Here is an 18,222-nt window from a genome sequence, read left to right as displayed (position 1 = left end):
TGTCCTCTCCATTCTTCTGTGACTTCCAAATTCTCTTTATAAAGCCTCCAGTAATCCAGATTCAGACCTAGCTTTGTCATTTGGCTACATCTAAACTAAAAATAACATCCTCAAGAAGTCCTATTTATAATGGTTTCACATCCACAGGAGTGGGATTAAAAACATGCACAAATTGGGACATAATTCCATCTATCACAGTGTACTGGACCCCAGAAAGACATGTCCTTCCCACATATCAAATACATTTACCCTTTCCAATATTCCAAAAAACCTTAAGTCATTGTTGTAGCAATTTTAAATCCAAGGTCTCATCAAAATCATTTATGGGTGTTGTTCATTCTGGAGCAAAATTCCTTTCTGTCTGCCGCCCTGTGAAACCTAGAAAGCAAGTTATCTGCTTCCAAATACAATGATGGGTCTGGCATAGGATAGACATTTCCATTCCGAAAGGGAGAAATTGGAAGGAAAATAGAGGTCACAGGGTTCAAGAAAGTCCAAAACCCAGCAGGGAAAACTCCATTAGATCTCAAGGTCTGGAGAGTCATCAGTGGGTTGATGTTTTGTCCCCCAGGACTGCTGTAGTGACAGCCCTACTCTTTCCAAGCAGCGGGGTAGTGGCCAAGCTCTCCCAAAATGGTGAGCATAGATCCCACCCTCTTTGAGCACTGGAGTAACAGTCCCACTCTGCCCCCAAACAGGAGTTTAGGTCCCATCCTCTTCAAGCATTGAGGTGGTAGCTGAACTTTCCCCTGTCAGGGTGGAAGCCCCACCCCCTCCCAGCACAGGGGTGGAACTGCCCTTGCCACACAAGTGGGTGGGCCCTCTGTCCACTCAAGGACCAGACCTCTGCTGCAAAGGCACTGCCTTTGAAGTCATTCTTCCTTTAATTCATTCCCTTCTCTGTCCCTTTCTGTCCAGGCTGGCAGTGCTTCTGCATATGCCTAAATTTCCTTGGTCTAAGTTTTCCTTAATCCAAGCTTTTATGGTTAAGTGTCTCACAATTCCAAAGCTGCTTCCACATTTTTGGTATTTGTAATAGCAGCATCCCATTTTCTGGTTCCAAAAACTGAATTAGTCAGTGTTATCCAGAAAAATAGAACTGGTAACTTGTATATATGAGATTATTATAGGCATTGCTTGAGTGACCATGGGTACTGGCAAGTGTGAATTCCATAGGGGCAGGCCACAAATTGGAAACTCTGATGAAGGTGAGTTTAAATTCCCAAGAGAAGATGCTTGACTGAAGTAGCAGCAGGAATTCTTTCTAAATGATTTGAAAGACATGGTTTAAAAGACTCCCTCTCCCTGCACATACACACACACACCAAGCTTGTAAAGGAATTTTCTCACTTTATTCTACTACTTTTTTAATTTTATTTTATTTTATTTACTTTGTAATAATATTACATTAAAAATATATATATATGAGGTCCCATTGAACCCTACCTCCCCCACCCCACCTCTCCCCCCCCTCAGCAACACTCCCTCCCATCATCATGACACAGCCATTGCATTTGGCAAGTATATCTCTGGGCACCCCCGCACCCCATGGTCATACTTTTGTTTTTTTAAGCCAACTTTATTGAGGTTTAATTTATATATAACAAACGAGCTCTATTTAAATGGTAGGATTTGATGAGTTTTGACTAATTATACCCCCATTAAAACGTTGTTTCTCTGTAAAACTTAAATCTTGATCCATTTGGAATTTATATTAGTGTTCCCTTTAAGATTAGGATTAAATTTTATTTATTTTCCAGATTGTTGCCACTGGCCATTCTACTTGCCTCTTTTATTTGGAGGCACCCAATCGCACCCATTGTCCACTTGCTGTGTGGCTCCTGTTGACCCACCAATGAAGGCAAAAACTACAGAGGCTGCTTTTGTCTCCCCAGGCCTTCAAATGGTCTGCTGTCTTCCTGTGGCTTTACTGTGTGCTTGCAGCACCTCATGGGCACTGAGCAGCCTTTTCCATATCCACCCATAGGATGGAGGGAGACCCAGGAACTGGGGTCCATGAAGCTTTCCCAAGGGAGCTCAGGGAAGGGACCACCAGCTAATAAAGTGCCTACTGTGTGCTGGGCCCTGGTCCAGAGGCCGGCATCTCATGCATCCCATCAGGGGCTCCACCAACCCATTCCAGCCTCATCATACCCCAGTCAGGCAGGACTGATGCATATATGCCCCTGAACTTTGAGGATGTGGAGTAGAGCAACATAAGCTTTTGAAGCCCATTTTAAGTTCAGAATTTGAAATATTGCAGATCTCACTCCAAAATCAAACTTCTCCAGATTTGCATAATGTCCTGACTGGCAGGCCAAGGGGATTATAAATTGTATTACGCCATCACTCATGGCATAATCACTTCAGATGTTACAACAGATCTAAAGCCCATCCTGTGCTAGTGGACCAGAACTGTGAGAGTCCTGGATTTTGCCCAGTGTTCAGGTCGACCTAGTACATTCAGGCCCATTGGACAGAGGAGAAAACTGAGCCCAGAATGAGGCAACTATTAGTGTGAAGAGAAAGCTTATCATGAAGCGTCATTTGCTTTCCTTCATCCTCAGCCCTCCAGTCTCTACTGATGGCATCCTCAGAGCCAGGTCCTTGCTGGGCGCTGGGGCAGAGGAATCAGACCCAGTTCCTGCCCTCAAGGAGTGCACTTTCAGGCTAAAGGACAGGCTTGAAGCATGGCGCCACAGGACAGTGTGAAAGGGCTGTGGGGGGCGGGGCACAGAGGGCTCTGGGCACCCAGAGTGGGGGGCTCATTGTCTTGGCCTGGGCCTCCCACCCCCAAAGAAAGCAGGGCCTGGAACCAGGACTTCAGGGCAGGTGTTTTGTTAGGGCAAATGGGTCTACAGAGTAGGGTGAAGGAGTGGGGAGCTTGAAGGAGGAAGCAAAGGCAGGACAAAGGCTGTTATCCAGACCACATGTGAGCAGTGAAGGCCTAATCTCCACAGGATGTCCTAGGACTCCATCTAGAAAGCTTATCAGAATGGCCTGCCTGAGGGATAGAAAAAGGATTTAGCCATCTGTTCTTGTCTCCCATTGGACTGCCCCATGTGTAGAAATGCAGGAAGTAAGCTATGTGGGATGCAAGTCACGGCCTGCTTGGAACTGTTTGCTGAGCCCTGGTTGGAATCCAAGGGTGACCCAGGGATGTGAGCAGGTGACAAGAGGTATCCAAGGCCATCTGTCCACAGCCGGGTCATGGGTGGTAGCAGGACCAGAGAGAGTTTCCAAGAGCAGACATCTGAGCTGACCCTTCAGAATTGGGTGGAGGAAGTTGAGGTGAGAAGGGGAGAAAGCAGGCCAGGCAGAGGGGGCTGCCACACCCAGTCAGGAAGCCTCAGGGAGCCTGGTCCCCAGGAGCCACTCAGCCTGCAGGGGGAAAATGGGGAACAAGAGGAGGGGAAACTGGCCTCTGCCTTTGGGACCATGTTGATGTCTCTTGAAGATCCAACCAGGAAATAAATGTTTGGTTTGGTTGAGGTTTAGGTCAGCAAAGTAAAGACTGAATCCAGGGACTGGTTGCTGAGAGGAAGAAGGAGGGAGGAGTGTGAATACTGGTGGAGAAAACAAGAAAGCAAAGCCAAGCAAAACAAAAACTCCCTGAGGTCTCAGGGTGGCCTTTAGAAGTGATCACAATGTTTGCTGTCCCCTCCAGTGAGAGGCTTACACTGCTCCACACCATCAAGCAGGCCTGGACCTGGGTCTGAGTTTGTTCAGTGAAATGTCATGGTAGAGAACTGGTCACTCTTTATTTTTCATTTTTTTAAATATATTTTTAATTAAAAAAGATATTTAGATTACATAAATAATACATAAAAATATAGGGGATTCCCATAGACACCACTCCCCACACCACCCACATTTACTCATATTAACATCCTTTGTTAGTGGTACATTCATTGCACTTGAATTTTGGAGCATGGATATAGTGTACATTGTAGTTTACACTCTTTCCCACTCAATACTGTAGGTTGTGGCAAGATATATAATGGCCTGTATCTGTTGTTGCAGTGTCATTCAGGACAATTCCCAAGTCCTGAAAATGCTCACTGACTCCCTCTCTCTGACTTCAGAACCTCCAGTGGCCACTGCCACCACATCAATGATGGAATTTCTTCCATTGCTAGAATCACAATAAGTCTATAGTAGAATACCAACAAGTCCACTCTAGTCCATTGTTTGTTCCCCAATCCTGAGGATTCTGGGATGGTGATGGGCACTCCACCTCTAGTTGAGAGGGGCTTCAGTCCCATATGGCTGGGACTCTCTTGCTTGTAGTTGTAGACTCTCTTGGTTCCTGGGTATAATGTTGTCCATCCTCACCTCCTTGTTAGTTGTCCTGGAGGAGACCAATGAACTGAAGAATAGGTATTGCAACTCTGTTGATACACAAGGCCCAGGTGACAGATGGACAGCCCAAAGATTCAAGTCTCTTAGACATACACCTACCATCTCCAGCACCAACTATAGGTTCAAATAGAAGGGACCGAAAAGCCATGTATAGGGAAACCACAACTGAGTGCGACTCTGTTACACTGGGGAGCAGAAACTCCAAAGTAGGCCCTCTGGCAAGGCACCAAACTCCTGCGCTATCTGCTCTGACCATAGTGCCTAGGTGACTCCAGAGCCCTCAGGAGACTGGTGTTTGGGGAAGTGTCTAATTTGGCAGTCAATGAGATCCTGCTGAGACGTGCATAAGTGTAACCTCTGGAATGATCTGGCTCACTTTGAGATCTCTTAGCAATATAAACTCAGTTTTCTTTACCTTTTCCCCCTTTTGGTCAAGATATTTTTCCAGCTACACTGCTAGTTGGTACTTAGTAGTAATACCTCAATGCCAGGGAGGCTCATCCCTGGGAGTCCCGTGCTGTGAGGAAGGTAATGTATTTATATGCTGAGTTTGGCTTAGAGAGAGGCCACATTTGAGCAAAAAGGAGGCTCTCAGGAGGTAACTCTTAGGCACACTAAGCTTCAATTTCAAGAGTAAAGGTTCATAAGCACAGCCATCAATATCAAGGGCCTGTCAATGGACCATCCTCCCTCACTAGCCATTGCCTCTGTACTTGGGGGATTCTTGCTGTTCCATCAGAAAACGTGGCAGAGCTCCCCAGGATGGGAATTCACTATTCTTTTGACGTGTGACTGTGGGTCACTCTTCTAGCAGAGGCCTACAAAGGCAGAGTGTGGCCCACCCTGTCTCTTGTCCCTCTGACCCAAGACTGTCCAGGTTCCAGATGGAGGCTGCACTGTTAGCCCAAATCCCACCAGGAAGATGAGGTGGAGCAGGCCACAGCCCACCTGCTGTGGACAAGGAATGTGAGAAACTTTTACTGCTGGGTTAGTTGATCTCCTCATCTATACAATGGGTTACTGGGAGAATTCAGTAAATGAGATAATACACATGAAAATTTTTGCTCTGGGCACACTGTCCAATGTGAAGTGGGTTCTCTATATTTTAGAAGGGATGTCTCATGCTCTTTAGGTTGACAGCAGGAGGAGACCCAGGGTTTTGGGGGGCCCATCACGTTGGTCCCCAACCCCAGCTCTGCCAGTTCCAGGTTGTGTGACCTTGGGGGCAGCACAGGGCCTGGGGCCTGGTTTTGGAACCTGATGAGGGCTCAGCTGGTGGGGGTGGGGAGTGCAGCAGGGTCTGGGGCAGTGTGGGAGACTGCTTAAGAATCATCTCCCCACAGAACAAACCTGCCCTCCAGGGCAAACCTGCCAAATGGCCACCCTCTCTCCCAGAAGGCCCCCCCTTCAGTGACAGATCCCCTTAGTGGACACAGCAGCTCCAGCCAAAAAGGGGGACTTGGATTTCTTACCGCAATGGTCCCTGTGAATCTTGGCCAATGGACCTGAAAGCATCAGTGCCCAGGACTCCCCAGTCCCTGATTCCATGGCCTTCCTGCCTTGTCTACTCCCCTAGTCTCCAGGACCCTCCCAGATCTCCACCCGGGCCCATCACTCCCTCTCCCATGCCCCACCTGCTCCCTCCATTCCCCCTTTGCTCCTCATTGCTGCTTCTTTCTGCCTGTTTCTGTCTCCCTGCTTCAGTGTCTCTTTCCCTCCCACCTCCCTCTCTCTCTACTCCCCAATTTCTTTGCTCTTGTTTCTCACAAACTTTAGCTCTTCCTCAACATTTCTGTCTCTTTCTGATTCTCTCTCCCTCTTGCTTGCTTGGGGTCCTTCTCCAGGGCTGTCATGGCCTCTCCCATCTCTGCCTCCATTCCTCTCTTCCAGTTTCTTTTCTCTCTCTCTGTTCAATGCAGGATCTCTGTGTGTGTGTGTGCTGCATGTGCCCCCCTTCCACTCTCCCAAGCTATTCCTTCTCTTTGGGCTCTATCCATCTCCTTCCAACTCTCTCCTTGACTCTCTCTGGTGTTGTCTCATCCTTCCTTCTTTTCTCTTTCCCCTTTTGGTATGTCTTTGTTTCTTTCTCCCTCCTCATCTCAATATCCATGTATTTGTCTTCTCCATCTTTGTCTCTCTCTGCCTCTCCCTGGCTTACTCCCTAAGGCCTGCTGTTCCTGTCAAGTCCAGAAGTTAGGGACACCACATATCCCAGCCCTTGGCCAAGGCCCTGCTCAGAGCAGAGGCAGCTCCAGATGTCTGCCCCTGCCTAGTTACGGACCCCTGCTGTTGGCAGCCTCTCCTGGAGCAGCCTGTGGATATCCAGGCCTAGACGCCTTGGTGTCTCACAATGGAGCCCTGGTTGCTGGCAAAAGGGGCCTCCCACCACTGGCAGGAGGGAAGGCCCTGTAGTTCCCAGGGCTGCTGGGACAGAACGCAATGGATCATAGAACTTGGAGGGAAGCCAGACTTTTCCACCCAGCTCACTCCCCATGGGAGGGCATCACCACCACTGACTTTTGCTCTGTCCATCCCTCAAAAAAGGAAATTGTAGGCAGATTGTGGGGGCTTGTGGGCCTTGACATGGCAACTCTGCTTCCAGCTCAGCTTCTGTCAGAGCCTCTCTGAACTGGTGCTACAGGGGGCAGCTGGCACAGTGCTCCAGGGCACTAACAGAGGCCTGGACCAGTGCGGTGTCTCTTCACTGGTTTCTTTTGGCCACTTCTGGCCCCTCACACACTCCCCACCACAGAAATTGGCCCTCCTCAGAGTCAAATACCTGTCTGTCTTATCATCTGGCACACCCTAACTGGCAGTCACTGGGCTCAGTGACTATTTACTGAACGAGTTCACACCACCACCTCCCAGAGCAGGACATGGATGTTTCCTCCACTCAGGAGGCTTCCTTGGGACCCTCCCAGTCAGTAATGCCCCAGAGGGGAACCTTGCTTCTGCCTCATCACCTTGGTGTTGGCTTTTCTCCTGCTAAGGAAATGTTAACCCCCCTTGGGGGTGTGGCACCTGGGGGGGTGGTTGTTGGTCCTCCAGGAAGCAGATGCTGGACAGTGGGTAGGATAATAGCAAGAGTTTTATTAGGAAAACACCTAGGAAAGATGAAGGAGGGCAGGAGCAGGATGGGACAGGGAAAGCCTTCAGGCATTAAGGCAGCTCTGACACCTTTTCTAGCTTTCTAACGGCCTCAGCCTGCTGACCACTGCTGAGGGTCCTCTTCAATTGTCAATATAATCGTCCTGTAAGGCAAAAGGGCCCTGGTTATTTCAATCTGATCTCATTTATCCTTTATATATTTTGTCTTCTACAATATGGCTGTGGCCCCTGGATTAATACTTCAGTGTGTTCTGCATCTGTGGGTCTATATGTAATGCAACAACTGTGACAACATCTCAGATGGAGGCTCTGAATTTCACTGTGTACACATTCTCTTTTTTTATGTGGTAAGAGCTGAATTTTAATACAACACAGACTCATTGTGTTACCTTTTGAAACGGGGATTGTGTGTCTCTGGCCCGAACTCTATCTAGCCATAGGTTAGTGTAAAGTAACATAACGTAATGAAGGTTGTGTGCAGATGTTTTCATTTCAACTATGAGAAGGGTGAAGGTCCAACAGAGGTCAGATATTCCACAAGATGCTCTCTCCATGTACTTTATCTCTTCATCCTCAAAACTGACCATATAAAACCAATATTATCGCTGTCTCATACATGACAAAACTGAGGCTCACAGTAGACCCCCCAGGAGGGTTATTAGGAAGCACAGGAACACAGGCAAAGGATCAGGCTACAGCACGATACATGTGTGGATGTGAAGCTGGAAGTCAGGGTGGGAACCAAGAGGCTGCAGGGGACGTGGTGATGGAGGTCCAGCTGGGGGCCGTGAATGCCCCACGGAGAGTCTCACTCATCCTGGAGGCCAAGGTAGTGCTCCTGTAACCAGGTCGAGCCTTCACTTTGTTCTATTGGGGTGTAGTAAACTTGGGCAAACATAATGTCCTGATAGAACCAAATTTAATTTCACACCCCTACTTGGGATTCTTTCATGCAGATCCAGAACCTTCACAAATCCAAAGGAAAAAAAAAAATCATCTACATTTCAAATTATGGAGTAGGACTTTATGGCAACAAGGACATTTTGATCAAGATCATTCCCCTCTTGTGCCATCTGGGCACACTTGTTAGCTGCTCTGCCTGGACCTCACATTTGCTGTCAAACTGCTGGCTTAAGGTGCTGCCCCAACAGGAATGGCCTTCCAGGTTCATCTATTTGAATGCTAAAAGCATCCTTCTGTCTCCAATTTAACTCTTCCTTCTCTTTGAATTCCTCCCGGTTAATTTAGAGGCAATTCCCATCTCCCTCTTTTGCACTCCAGGGCCCTCCACTGGTGCTTCTGTTATGGGCAATCACATGCTCTGTGCCATGTCATGGCAGTGCCACTCTCCTGTGGGGTATCTTAAGCTCTTAGAGTTAGGGGTGTGTCTTAGCCCTGACAGAACCGGGCACAGGCCGTGGCTCTGTACACAGTGGCAGAACTGATATTTCTGGCTCTCTATAGTCAACCTTCTTCCTTGTTTCCAAGGGACAGCTGCTGTGGGGAGATGATGCAGCCCATCGTGTATCCTAAACACTTGAGGAGGGTTATAATGTCCTCGGCCAGGGTGACCACTGCATTGGAAACCCCAAGTAGCAACTGTGAACTTTGCTGCAGACAATTCATACTGTTCAAATCCTGTTACCAAATCGTGGAGGGTGAAGTGGTGGGGGAGGTCCGAGAGGCCCCCAGGGTGGAGGAGGTGGCCGGCATCTCAGCAGTGGTGGTGGTGGGCATCCCACGGGGTAGTGCATGAAGGGCGGTCCTGGGAAAGGAGGGGGCCCCCTTGCAGCCATATTAACCTGCAGAGCAGAAGGATGTGAAGTTTTGAAATACACTCATGTGACAGATGAAACACTGACACCAACCAAAGCTGAAACCCAGTGAAGCAGGTCAGCGCCTGGCACCTTCCCCTCGGCCAGGTTTCCAGAGAGCATCAGTGCCAGGAAACTGGACCCCCCTACTCAGTCCCATGGACAGCTTCGAGGCAGGGGGCTAAAGGGTGCCAGGGGAGAGAGGGACCTGTCCCAAAGCATTAAGAGAGGTCATTCCAAACTATGGAAAAAGCACAATCCAGGCAGACATGCGTCTATTTCCAGGGTCCTTCAGCAACACCACAGAAGCTCACTCTTTGCATATTGGAAACAGAAAGAAGGAGAGGGGATGAGAGGTCCATTCTCTACACAGGGAATGAAAGCTACTCTTCAGATCCTTCCACAGGCCTCTCACGTCTCACCTCTGATTCTAGAACTCTTGCTCTAATAATGTTTGAAAGGAAAAATGCACAACTATGTGATTCTACCAATAACATTGACTATACAATTTGCTTGGGTTTATGCTTTATTAATATATATCAATAAAATTGATTTAAGAAAAAAAAGTTAAATCTGACCATCCTGCTCTAAATGAAAGGGAACAGGGTCTCCAAGATGAAGAGGCAGAGCTATGTCAACACCTGGTCTGCCTGCTGGCTGCTCCTCGTTCCCTCTGCGTGCCTCCCAGACAGGGGGGTTTTCTACTCGCTGCAGCAGCTGCCCAGGGCCACAGAGCCCTCTGGGGAGATCATATTCCTGGAGTTCTGCAGGGGACCTGGGACAGTGTTTTCAGACAGAAACATTACTCATGAAAGTTAGAGCTGCTCGGCTATATTTATCTAAATTCACAGGTAATCCTGTATGTTAAGTACATTGAAATGCAGACAAATTTCATCCTATGGAAAAGTGAGGTGGGAAGTCCCCATAACAGAACTAAGTGTTCTTTGACTTCAAGGCTGACAAATCTCATGAGGTGCGTTCAGAGGACTGACCAGCTCTACCAGCTGCACAGGCCACACGAGAACCCCACCATGTGAATGTCCCGGAAGGCCTTTGCTGGCAATGTGCCCTCCAGGTCATCGCTGCCTTTCATGTCTCAATATTTCACTCCCACTTGATCTTTCTACTAAATTATGTAATGTCTGATAATTCAGATAATTTTTACTGAGGGTATAAGGGGAGGGATTCTGCAATAGTACATTTCAAAACACAGATGGGGCAATGATAAATCATGAAATTTCAAATGAATTCCCTTTGTCTAAGTGAACTCAAAATTGCCTGAAGCACACAATATAGAGTGGAAGGAGGACTTTTCATGTTTTTTCTGTAATGAGGATGACAGCACAGGTTCTAAACAGGTAATGAGCTAATCCAAGATGGGAGAAGGTATAAATAAAACTAACAAAAACACATTTCAGGGGGAGCATGCATGGTTCAGGGGCTGAGCACCACCTTCGCATGTACGAGGGCCCAGATTCAATCCCCACTACCTCCTTAAATAAAATAAGAGCACATTTCAGTAATCCAGTGATAAAATTAAATAAAGACCTGGGGCCCCTGGGGCCCTTGAGAGTCAAAAGACTGTGCTCTCCTGCCTTTTTGAACTCTCTTGAATTTCCTCTTCATATCTTTTGAAACGTGAAATCCCTACCAAGCTAACTGACTTAGGTAGTCAACCAAGCTCCTAGTTCCAATCCAAAATAGTCCATCTGCTCCAAACCAGCCTGTATCAGAAGGCAAACCTTCACCCAATCAATAGGAGCCAAGCAAATTTCCTTTCCATGTCTATAAAATTCACGTGAAATCACTAGAAACCCAAAGCTACTTCCATTCTTGGAAATAATCTGGCTTCCTTTCCTACAGCAAAACTTTGTGGTGTCCCTAATACAATGCTGTAGTCTGCAAACTCCATGTAGAATTGTCTTTGGACACCAGCAAGTCAAGGAGATCCATAACAAATCAACTGCACTGTGGTGGTCTGGAGCTAAGTATCCCCAGGAAAGACATGTTCACCAATTTAATCCATTCCTGTGGGTGTGAACCCATTGTAAGGAGGACTTTGGATAAGGTTATTTCAGTTAAGGTGCGGCCCACCTCACAGAGGATGGGTCTCAGTCTTACTACTGGAGTCCTTTATAAATCAAAATGAAATTCAGATAGACAGAAAGACACAGGAGTGGCCGGGAGCTGAAAGTCAACAGAACTAGGAAGAGGATGGGTGAGGCCGGGAGAGTCAGTCACATGCATTGCCATGAGACAGAAAAGCCAAAACCAAGGATGTCTTTGGGAAGTAAGCACCACCTTGGTGATACCTTCATTTGGGCTTCTAGCCTCAAAACCAGGAGCCAATGAATTCCCATTGCTGAAGTCAGTCTATTGCAGGTATTTGCTTTGGCAGCCAGAAAACTAAAACATGGACCAGGAGATGGAAAGTAGTGGAGAGAAGGGTGTTTCTCCTCCTATTCTTCCCAGAAAGAGCAGCACACATGCCCTTCAGCCTCAGCCCTGAGGACTTACATCTTCTTCAGGTGCTGCCAGAGGTGGTCTCCTGGGACTGGCACTGCCCTCAGGCCTCGGCAGAGGAGTCTGCTATTTGAAAAGGAAATGAGACAGTAGAGGGATCAGCGACTATACCAACATGAGGCCAGAAGGATTTGTATTAAGTGTAAAAGTTTCCTGAAATAGCTGCTTACCATTGGAAGCGAGGCAGCACTTACCTTGCCCTTCTCTGTCTCCCTAGCAGGGAATGAGCTTCTGCAGCTGTTGCTCCACAGGGGAGCTGCACCAGGTCCTATGAAGGCAGGAGAACAGCTGGGGTTTCTTCAGATTTGCACATTGGGTGGGGAAGAACAGCAAACCCTCCACCACCTTCCTGCCGTCTCTAGCTCTTTAACCCGCTTGTGTCCCTCACCAGAAGCACAGTTTCCCAGATGCTCAGATAATCTTGAGGAATGTGGGGGGTGGGGGGTATCCCCTAACCCTTGAGGAGGACATGGTGGAGCTCTGGCTGCAGGCCCAGGTGTTTTCTTAATGAGTCAAACAATTGTGCACAGGTCAGGGCTCAGACTAGCATGAAAACCAGGGGTCTCCCAAGAGACACAGGGGAAGTCAAAGTCTAAATCAAGAGTAGAAATCTGAAGAGCCTTGGATGGGAAGAACATCAACAAACCCTACACATTAAGAGCAAAGCTCCTGCTCTTCAAGCCTTGACATTTTTATTTTGGTAATGAGGAAAAGAACTATAGGGGTATTTATAGTAAAGTGTGAGGGTTACTTTTATTAGGTTAGAGGAGCAAAATTACCTGGATGTGTACAGAGCATTATAATTATCAATAAAAAGTTCAAATAAACAAACAATGTGATCACTAACAGTAATAAATATATGCTTGCTGTCTTAAAGCAGCTCTTGTAGTAGACTACATACTCACTAAGACAAATCAAGAAAATTGTTTCTCTAGTTAAGTCATAGATGCCACTTTCTAAGATGTTTGGTGTGATTTTTCTCAAAAGCAGTTTACTACAAGGGAGAAACTGCACACCAACCCAAATACATTCTAGTGCCATCTCTTCAGTTAAGAGTAACCCTAAGGATGGGATGGAGGGTGTTTGCTGACATATGGGGGACACGAGCTGCCTCCATTCATAGGGGATAGACCCAAGATGTGTCAGTGCCTGGGGCACCTGAGATGACAGCATCTGGTCACCCCATGAAGCAACTCGCTCTCTTTGTAAAGTGTGTGGGATTGTTTTCAGGCTGCACAAGGACTGCCCACCAGAGCCAAAAGCATTTTATGTGGAATTTGCAGCAGAAATTATTTTAGAGCTTGTGACAGTTTGAAGCTTTTGGTGGATCCCAAAAATAACCATCTTGTTAGAGTGAATCCATTCCTTTGCATGTAAAACAATTGTGCATGGGAACTCTTGATTAAAAGACTTCTGTTAAGGGTCTTTGATTAGGTTGCATGTCCCAGGGTGGGTCTTAATCCTCTTTCTGGAAATCCTTTATAGATGGAGAACTAAACGCAGCAGAAACAGAGAAAAAAGCTGCAGGGACAGAGAAACACTGAGAGTCTGAGAGAAATGGCCCAGAGGCTGGAGTCAGTAGAGCCCAGAGGACTGGAGAGAGGCCCCCTGAGAAGGTGCAAGAGAGGAGTGATGAGCCTGATCACCCACAGCTGACCTTGGGCAGAAAGTAAGTCTGGAGGAGAAGGGAGAGACAATGGAGCCCCCATTATGTCCTGCCATGGGCCTGATCACCCACAGCTGCAACCTGGTGAGAAAACATCTCTAAGGAGGCCTTGTTTGGACACTTGCATGACCTCAGAACTGGAAGCTTTTAACCTACTAACTTCCCATTGTAAAAGCCAACCCATTTCCAGCCTACAGCTCCCAGTAGCTTTTGGCAAACTGAAAGATGGCTCTTCACAGGTGCTCCCACCTCTCTGTGGAGGGTGGTCCATATCAGGCCTTCCCAGCACCCATGTCTTAATGCCACCCTCCTCTTGGGGCTTCTTAGTTTGAAGTATTTCTAGTCTTCAATAGAGAAAGAAAATGAGTTGAATAAAAATGAGAAAATCACACACTGTAGTAGCTACCAAACAACTTGGAATTAAAAACTTGAAAACACTCTTTAAAAAATGGACATCAAAATCTCATACCTGTAATTATTAGCTTTCCAAGTAGCAGGATGTGGACAGGCCTAGTCTCAAAGGTTTAAAACATATATAGATACAGGTAGATGCTAGATAGAGACATAGAGAGACAGATAGAAAGATAGATAGATAGATATTAGAGAAAGACAAATGGATAGAAAGAATAATATGGAAAATGTGGCAAAATGTTAAAATTGGTGGATCTAAATATCAGGGGCAGGACAGGATGGAGTTCTACGAATGGGTTTGCTATTATTTTTGCAATCATTCAAATAAGTTTGAAATTATTTCAAAATAATTTTTTTAAAAAGCCCATATCTATATTTCAAGTACTCAGCTTCTCTGGCCTGCTGCACCAATGCTGTCTCCAAGGCATGAGCTTTTAACTATCGATTAAAAACACATGCACTTTCAGTTGCAGTAGATGGTACACAGAAGGAAGGAAAGAAAGAAACAGCTTACCCAGGTGTCATGAGCCACCTTCTCATGAGGAGCGATCTGAAAAAGAGAGCAAATCAAAAATAAGTGCTCAGGGATCCTCAAGGCCATTATAATCATGTGCATGGGGTGCTGAAGAACCTGCAAGCATCAGGCTCTATCAGTCATTACCTGTTCTCTAAATGAGCACTCTGCTGCCTGCAGCTTCTCTTCCATTGCCTTAATCTTTTGCCTGTGAGAGACAATAGCTTACATCAGAAAAAAGCACAATATTGGTGACAAATTTAAGGGATCTACTCTGTTCCCATCACCCTAAAAACTGCCCCTTGGAGACATTATCCATACATGTGAAAGCTCATGTCACATGAATATAAGGACACAATAGGATAATAGCTTTACTGAACAGTTTCATCACGTATTCTTTTTTTTTAAAGATTTATTTATCTCCTCTTCCCCCCACTCCCAGTTGTTTGCTCTCTGTGTCCATTCACTGTGTGTTCCTCTGTGTCCATTTCTATTCTTTTCAGCAGCCCAGGAAACTGTCTCTTTTTATTGGGTCAACTTGTTGTATCAGCTCTCCGTGAATGTGGCACCACTCTTGGGCAGACTGCACTTTCTTTCACTCTGGGCAGCTCTCCTTATGGGGCACACTCCTTGCACATGGGGCTCCCCTACCAAGGGACACCCATGTGGCACAGCACTTCTTGTGCACATCAGAATGAGCATGGGCCAGCTCCTCACGGGTCAAGGAGGTCCTGGGTTTGAACTGCGGACCTCCCATGTGGTAGGTGAATGCTCTATCCATTGAGCCAAGTCTGCTTCCCACCTCACTTGTTCTTTACAGCCTTGGAAGGTTCTGTGTGATGTGCTCTAATGTTCTTACTCAGTCTCAGTATTTCCCTGATTACTCCTGCTAAGACTATCTTTCATCGTAGCTTGATTCTTCCTTTACTTATGTTCTTAGCACATTGCCCAGGCTGCAACAACTGGAGCTCTCAAATGGCACATCATGTTTAGGGGTTGTGACTCATCCTACACCAGACTACTTTCCTGAGGAGTTCCAACATTTACACCACCCCCAGATCATTTGCACTCGCCAAGGTCCTCCATATTCTGACAAACACAGGTTGGGAAATTTTTGAAAATATCACACATTACTTCATTTGAAAGCTTTTTATTCCTTGTATGAATTCTCTAGGTCTTCTGACCATTTCTTCTGATTTTGTGCTACTTTTCTCTAAATGATGTACAAAAGGACTAAAATAAAAACTTCCAACAGGGTTTTTCATAGCCACGGTGTTTGGTGGGGGAACTGACTTGTAATTCTGGACTTCCTTTGCAGCCGTGTTAACTTTCTCCTCTACCTCTGACAGCCGTGCCTGGCTTTCTTCCTCCTCATGTGTCTTCAGTTTGAGAATCCTAAAATGGCACAGAAATACACACCACATCCAGTCACCCATGAGAAATATTTGCTGTGGAGAACACAGTCCACACAGAGGTAGAGAGGCTTCCAGGGATCTGAGGGAGCTGCACAAAGGGGTGTAGGAGGGTGGTTGGGAGGGGGCTGCAGGGAAGGAACTGGGAGAGGCCACCAGAGACCTGTGGAAGGAAAGGACTCTGCCCCATGGAGGGCACAGTATCAGCCCTGCAGGAAGTGGCATGTCCTCTCTAGACTGAGCCTGGAACAACATGGACGATGCATAGTGTAAAAGTTCACCCCAGTAGCTCTAGTGAGGAGAGATAAGAGCTTGGAATGGGCACAGAAGGGCAGGAAATTTGAGATAAGGAGAGGAGTTAGGAGACTGTGGCAGGAAAGGGGATCCAGGCCAGAGCTAGGAAGGGGGCTTTGGAGGGAGATTAGGGCAGCAAACAGGGGGCTGAATGGATGTAGGAATTGCTGAATCCCTGTCAGAAAGAAAACAATAGATATTTATGGAACCATAGGGCCACTGGAGGGAGAAATTCATTCTTTAAAAAAGAACTGAAATGAGAAACATTTCTCTAAAGAAGATCAGAGAATGAAGTGTGAACCTAAATGCTTGGTGAACACAGAATGAAGGAAATAGTGGAAATAGTGAGTGGTGTGGTTTCAGGGTTTGATGGCAGAAGAGAGTAGTGGCTTTAAAATGAAAGAAGACTAAATTGTATTTGCTCAGCAAGACAGATCTTCTCAGAGATTACCACATATTTAGAGAATAAAGTATAAGGTCAGTCACAAATGACAATCACCACAAAAAGCCCATTTTCAGAGAAATTGATTTTTATAGAGGAAGAACTCAAAAAGCAATACAAACTTTTTTTTTGCTTTTTAAAATTTTTTGTATTTTTTAAAAAAGTAACCTAATTCTGATTTAGAGGCCCATTTATGAAGAGTAATGGACTACTCAAGTCTAACTCTCCAAGAGTATATTCCTCGCCAAACCACTCTACAGCATTTGGTTGGAATATTAGCCTTAGTTTAAGCCCAAAACAAATGACATTTTTGATAGCTAAAGATTCCATAAAGACATCAAGGATTTTATTCTACTGAAACACGTGTCCTACAAAACACTCAAGATTTGCAAGAGCTAATAGAACAAATGGAATAGAAGATCTGAATCCAGTAACTTGGTGAAAGAGAAAGTAAGGATAAAGGAGGTGCTGGACAACAAAGGAAAAGAATCATTAAGAAGACAGAAGCAGCTGAGCAGCTGGAACTGGTGGTAACAGTACCCCTTTTGCCCTCCCAGATAAATTATAGCCAAGAATTTGCATTTAGAATGCAAAGAAAAATACAGATTATGGAAATCAAGGCAGTAAGAAAGGAGCTAATTCTGTACTGAATGAAAGTGACAAACATATTCTGGGAAATATTCTAAAATATGACAAGCATCTGCGTGGGCCCACACATTCCTTCCCACAGCATTATCCTAACCGTGACGAGAAACATCTTACTCTTCAGCGGCCATCCTTTGCTTCTCAAAGATTTCACTGTAACTCTCTACTTTCAGCTGTAGGGTTTTATGTTCTTCTTTTGCAGCTATTGCAGCACTCAGTAAAGAACAGTCAGCTTCCAATTTCTTTTTGTATTCTGTAAAGAAGAACACCTTTTTCCAATCTGTGTGAGCATGTGGGCCTGAGAGCTTGGTTGATGGGCAGAAGGAAGTACACCGCCACAGCAAGAAGCCACTCTTTACCTTTCTAGGGCAAAATCCTTTCCTCAAATGGGGATTTCTTTCCAACAAGCAACTTACCCTGCAGTTTACAGACAGCGGGCATCAAGTCACTCAGATGAAATTTAAATGGTTTCAGAGCATTCTCAGCTGTTGATATGGCATTTTTTTCCTTCGAGTTCTAAACAGAAATACAGTTAAAAGTGAGGGATAATAAGAGCTTCCAGGCAGCACATAGGAAACTATGAAAAGATTTATACCTGGGAGACATCTATCATCTGGTGCTTTTGAGTGTTCATTCTTGGGTTCATGTCACCTAAAAAAACAGGAGTTAAGTTGCTTTATACTCCTTTGTTTGCTAACTTTACCTTTTCTTGATTCTAGAGGTTTCCAAGGAAGGAAACACTTCATCATGTTCAAACATTCAGAGAAAATCCCAATTAGCAGCAGAATGAAGCAGAATTAACTTTTTATATTTAGATAATACACACCAAATTTACCCTTTTAAAGTAAACTTTCAGTGGATTCTAGTCTATTCATAAAATAAAAAAGTTGTGCAATCGTTACCACTATCCAGTTCCAGAATATTTCCATCAGCCCCCAAGGAAAACCTGGACCTATTGATAGTCACTCCCCACTTAGCCCAAACCTTGGACTCCTAATCCCTGGCAACCACTAATCTAATTTCTTTCTCTA

At 45.8% G+C, this 18,222-nt stretch overlaps 1 protein-coding gene across 16 annotated transcripts in view; it reads right to left on the bottom strand.

The window, feature by feature from the left end:
- Nucleotides 1–3,759: 3,759 nt before the first annotated feature.
- LOC101411500 (transport and Golgi organization protein 1 homolog) overlaps nucleotides 3,760–18,222 on the bottom strand; it is a 104,142-nt gene continuing 89,679 nt past the window's right edge. For 4 of the 16 annotated variants that reach the window (XM_058286421.2, XM_058286422.2, XM_071211337.1 and 1 more), the window contains 9 exons: nucleotides 17,787–17,842; nucleotides 17,608–17,707; nucleotides 17,309–17,444; nucleotides 15,692–15,793; nucleotides 14,546–14,606; nucleotides 14,399–14,434; nucleotides 12,002–12,075; nucleotides 11,802–11,873; nucleotides 9,283–10,059 (listed from right to left, as the gene is read on the bottom strand). In XM_058286421.2, the coding sequence (XP_058142404.1) occupies nucleotides 9,852–10,059; nucleotides 11,802–11,873; nucleotides 12,002–12,075; nucleotides 14,399–14,434; nucleotides 14,546–14,606; nucleotides 15,692–15,793; nucleotides 17,309–17,444; nucleotides 17,608–17,707; nucleotides 17,787–17,842 (845 nt within the window). In that variant the 3' untranslated portion in view covers nucleotides 9,283–9,851. The other 12 variants (XM_058286417.2, XM_058286418.2, XR_009183030.1 and 9 more) reach the window with 11 other exon arrangements.

Source organism: Dasypus novemcinctus, chromosome 23 (genome assembly GCF_030445035.2).
Source record: "Dasypus novemcinctus isolate mDasNov1 chromosome 23, mDasNov1.1.hap2, whole genome shotgun sequence".
Lineage (NCBI taxonomy): Eukaryota > Metazoa > Chordata > Mammalia > Cingulata > Dasypodidae > Dasypus > Dasypus novemcinctus.
This window is presented reverse-complemented; position numbering and strand designations above follow the sequence as displayed.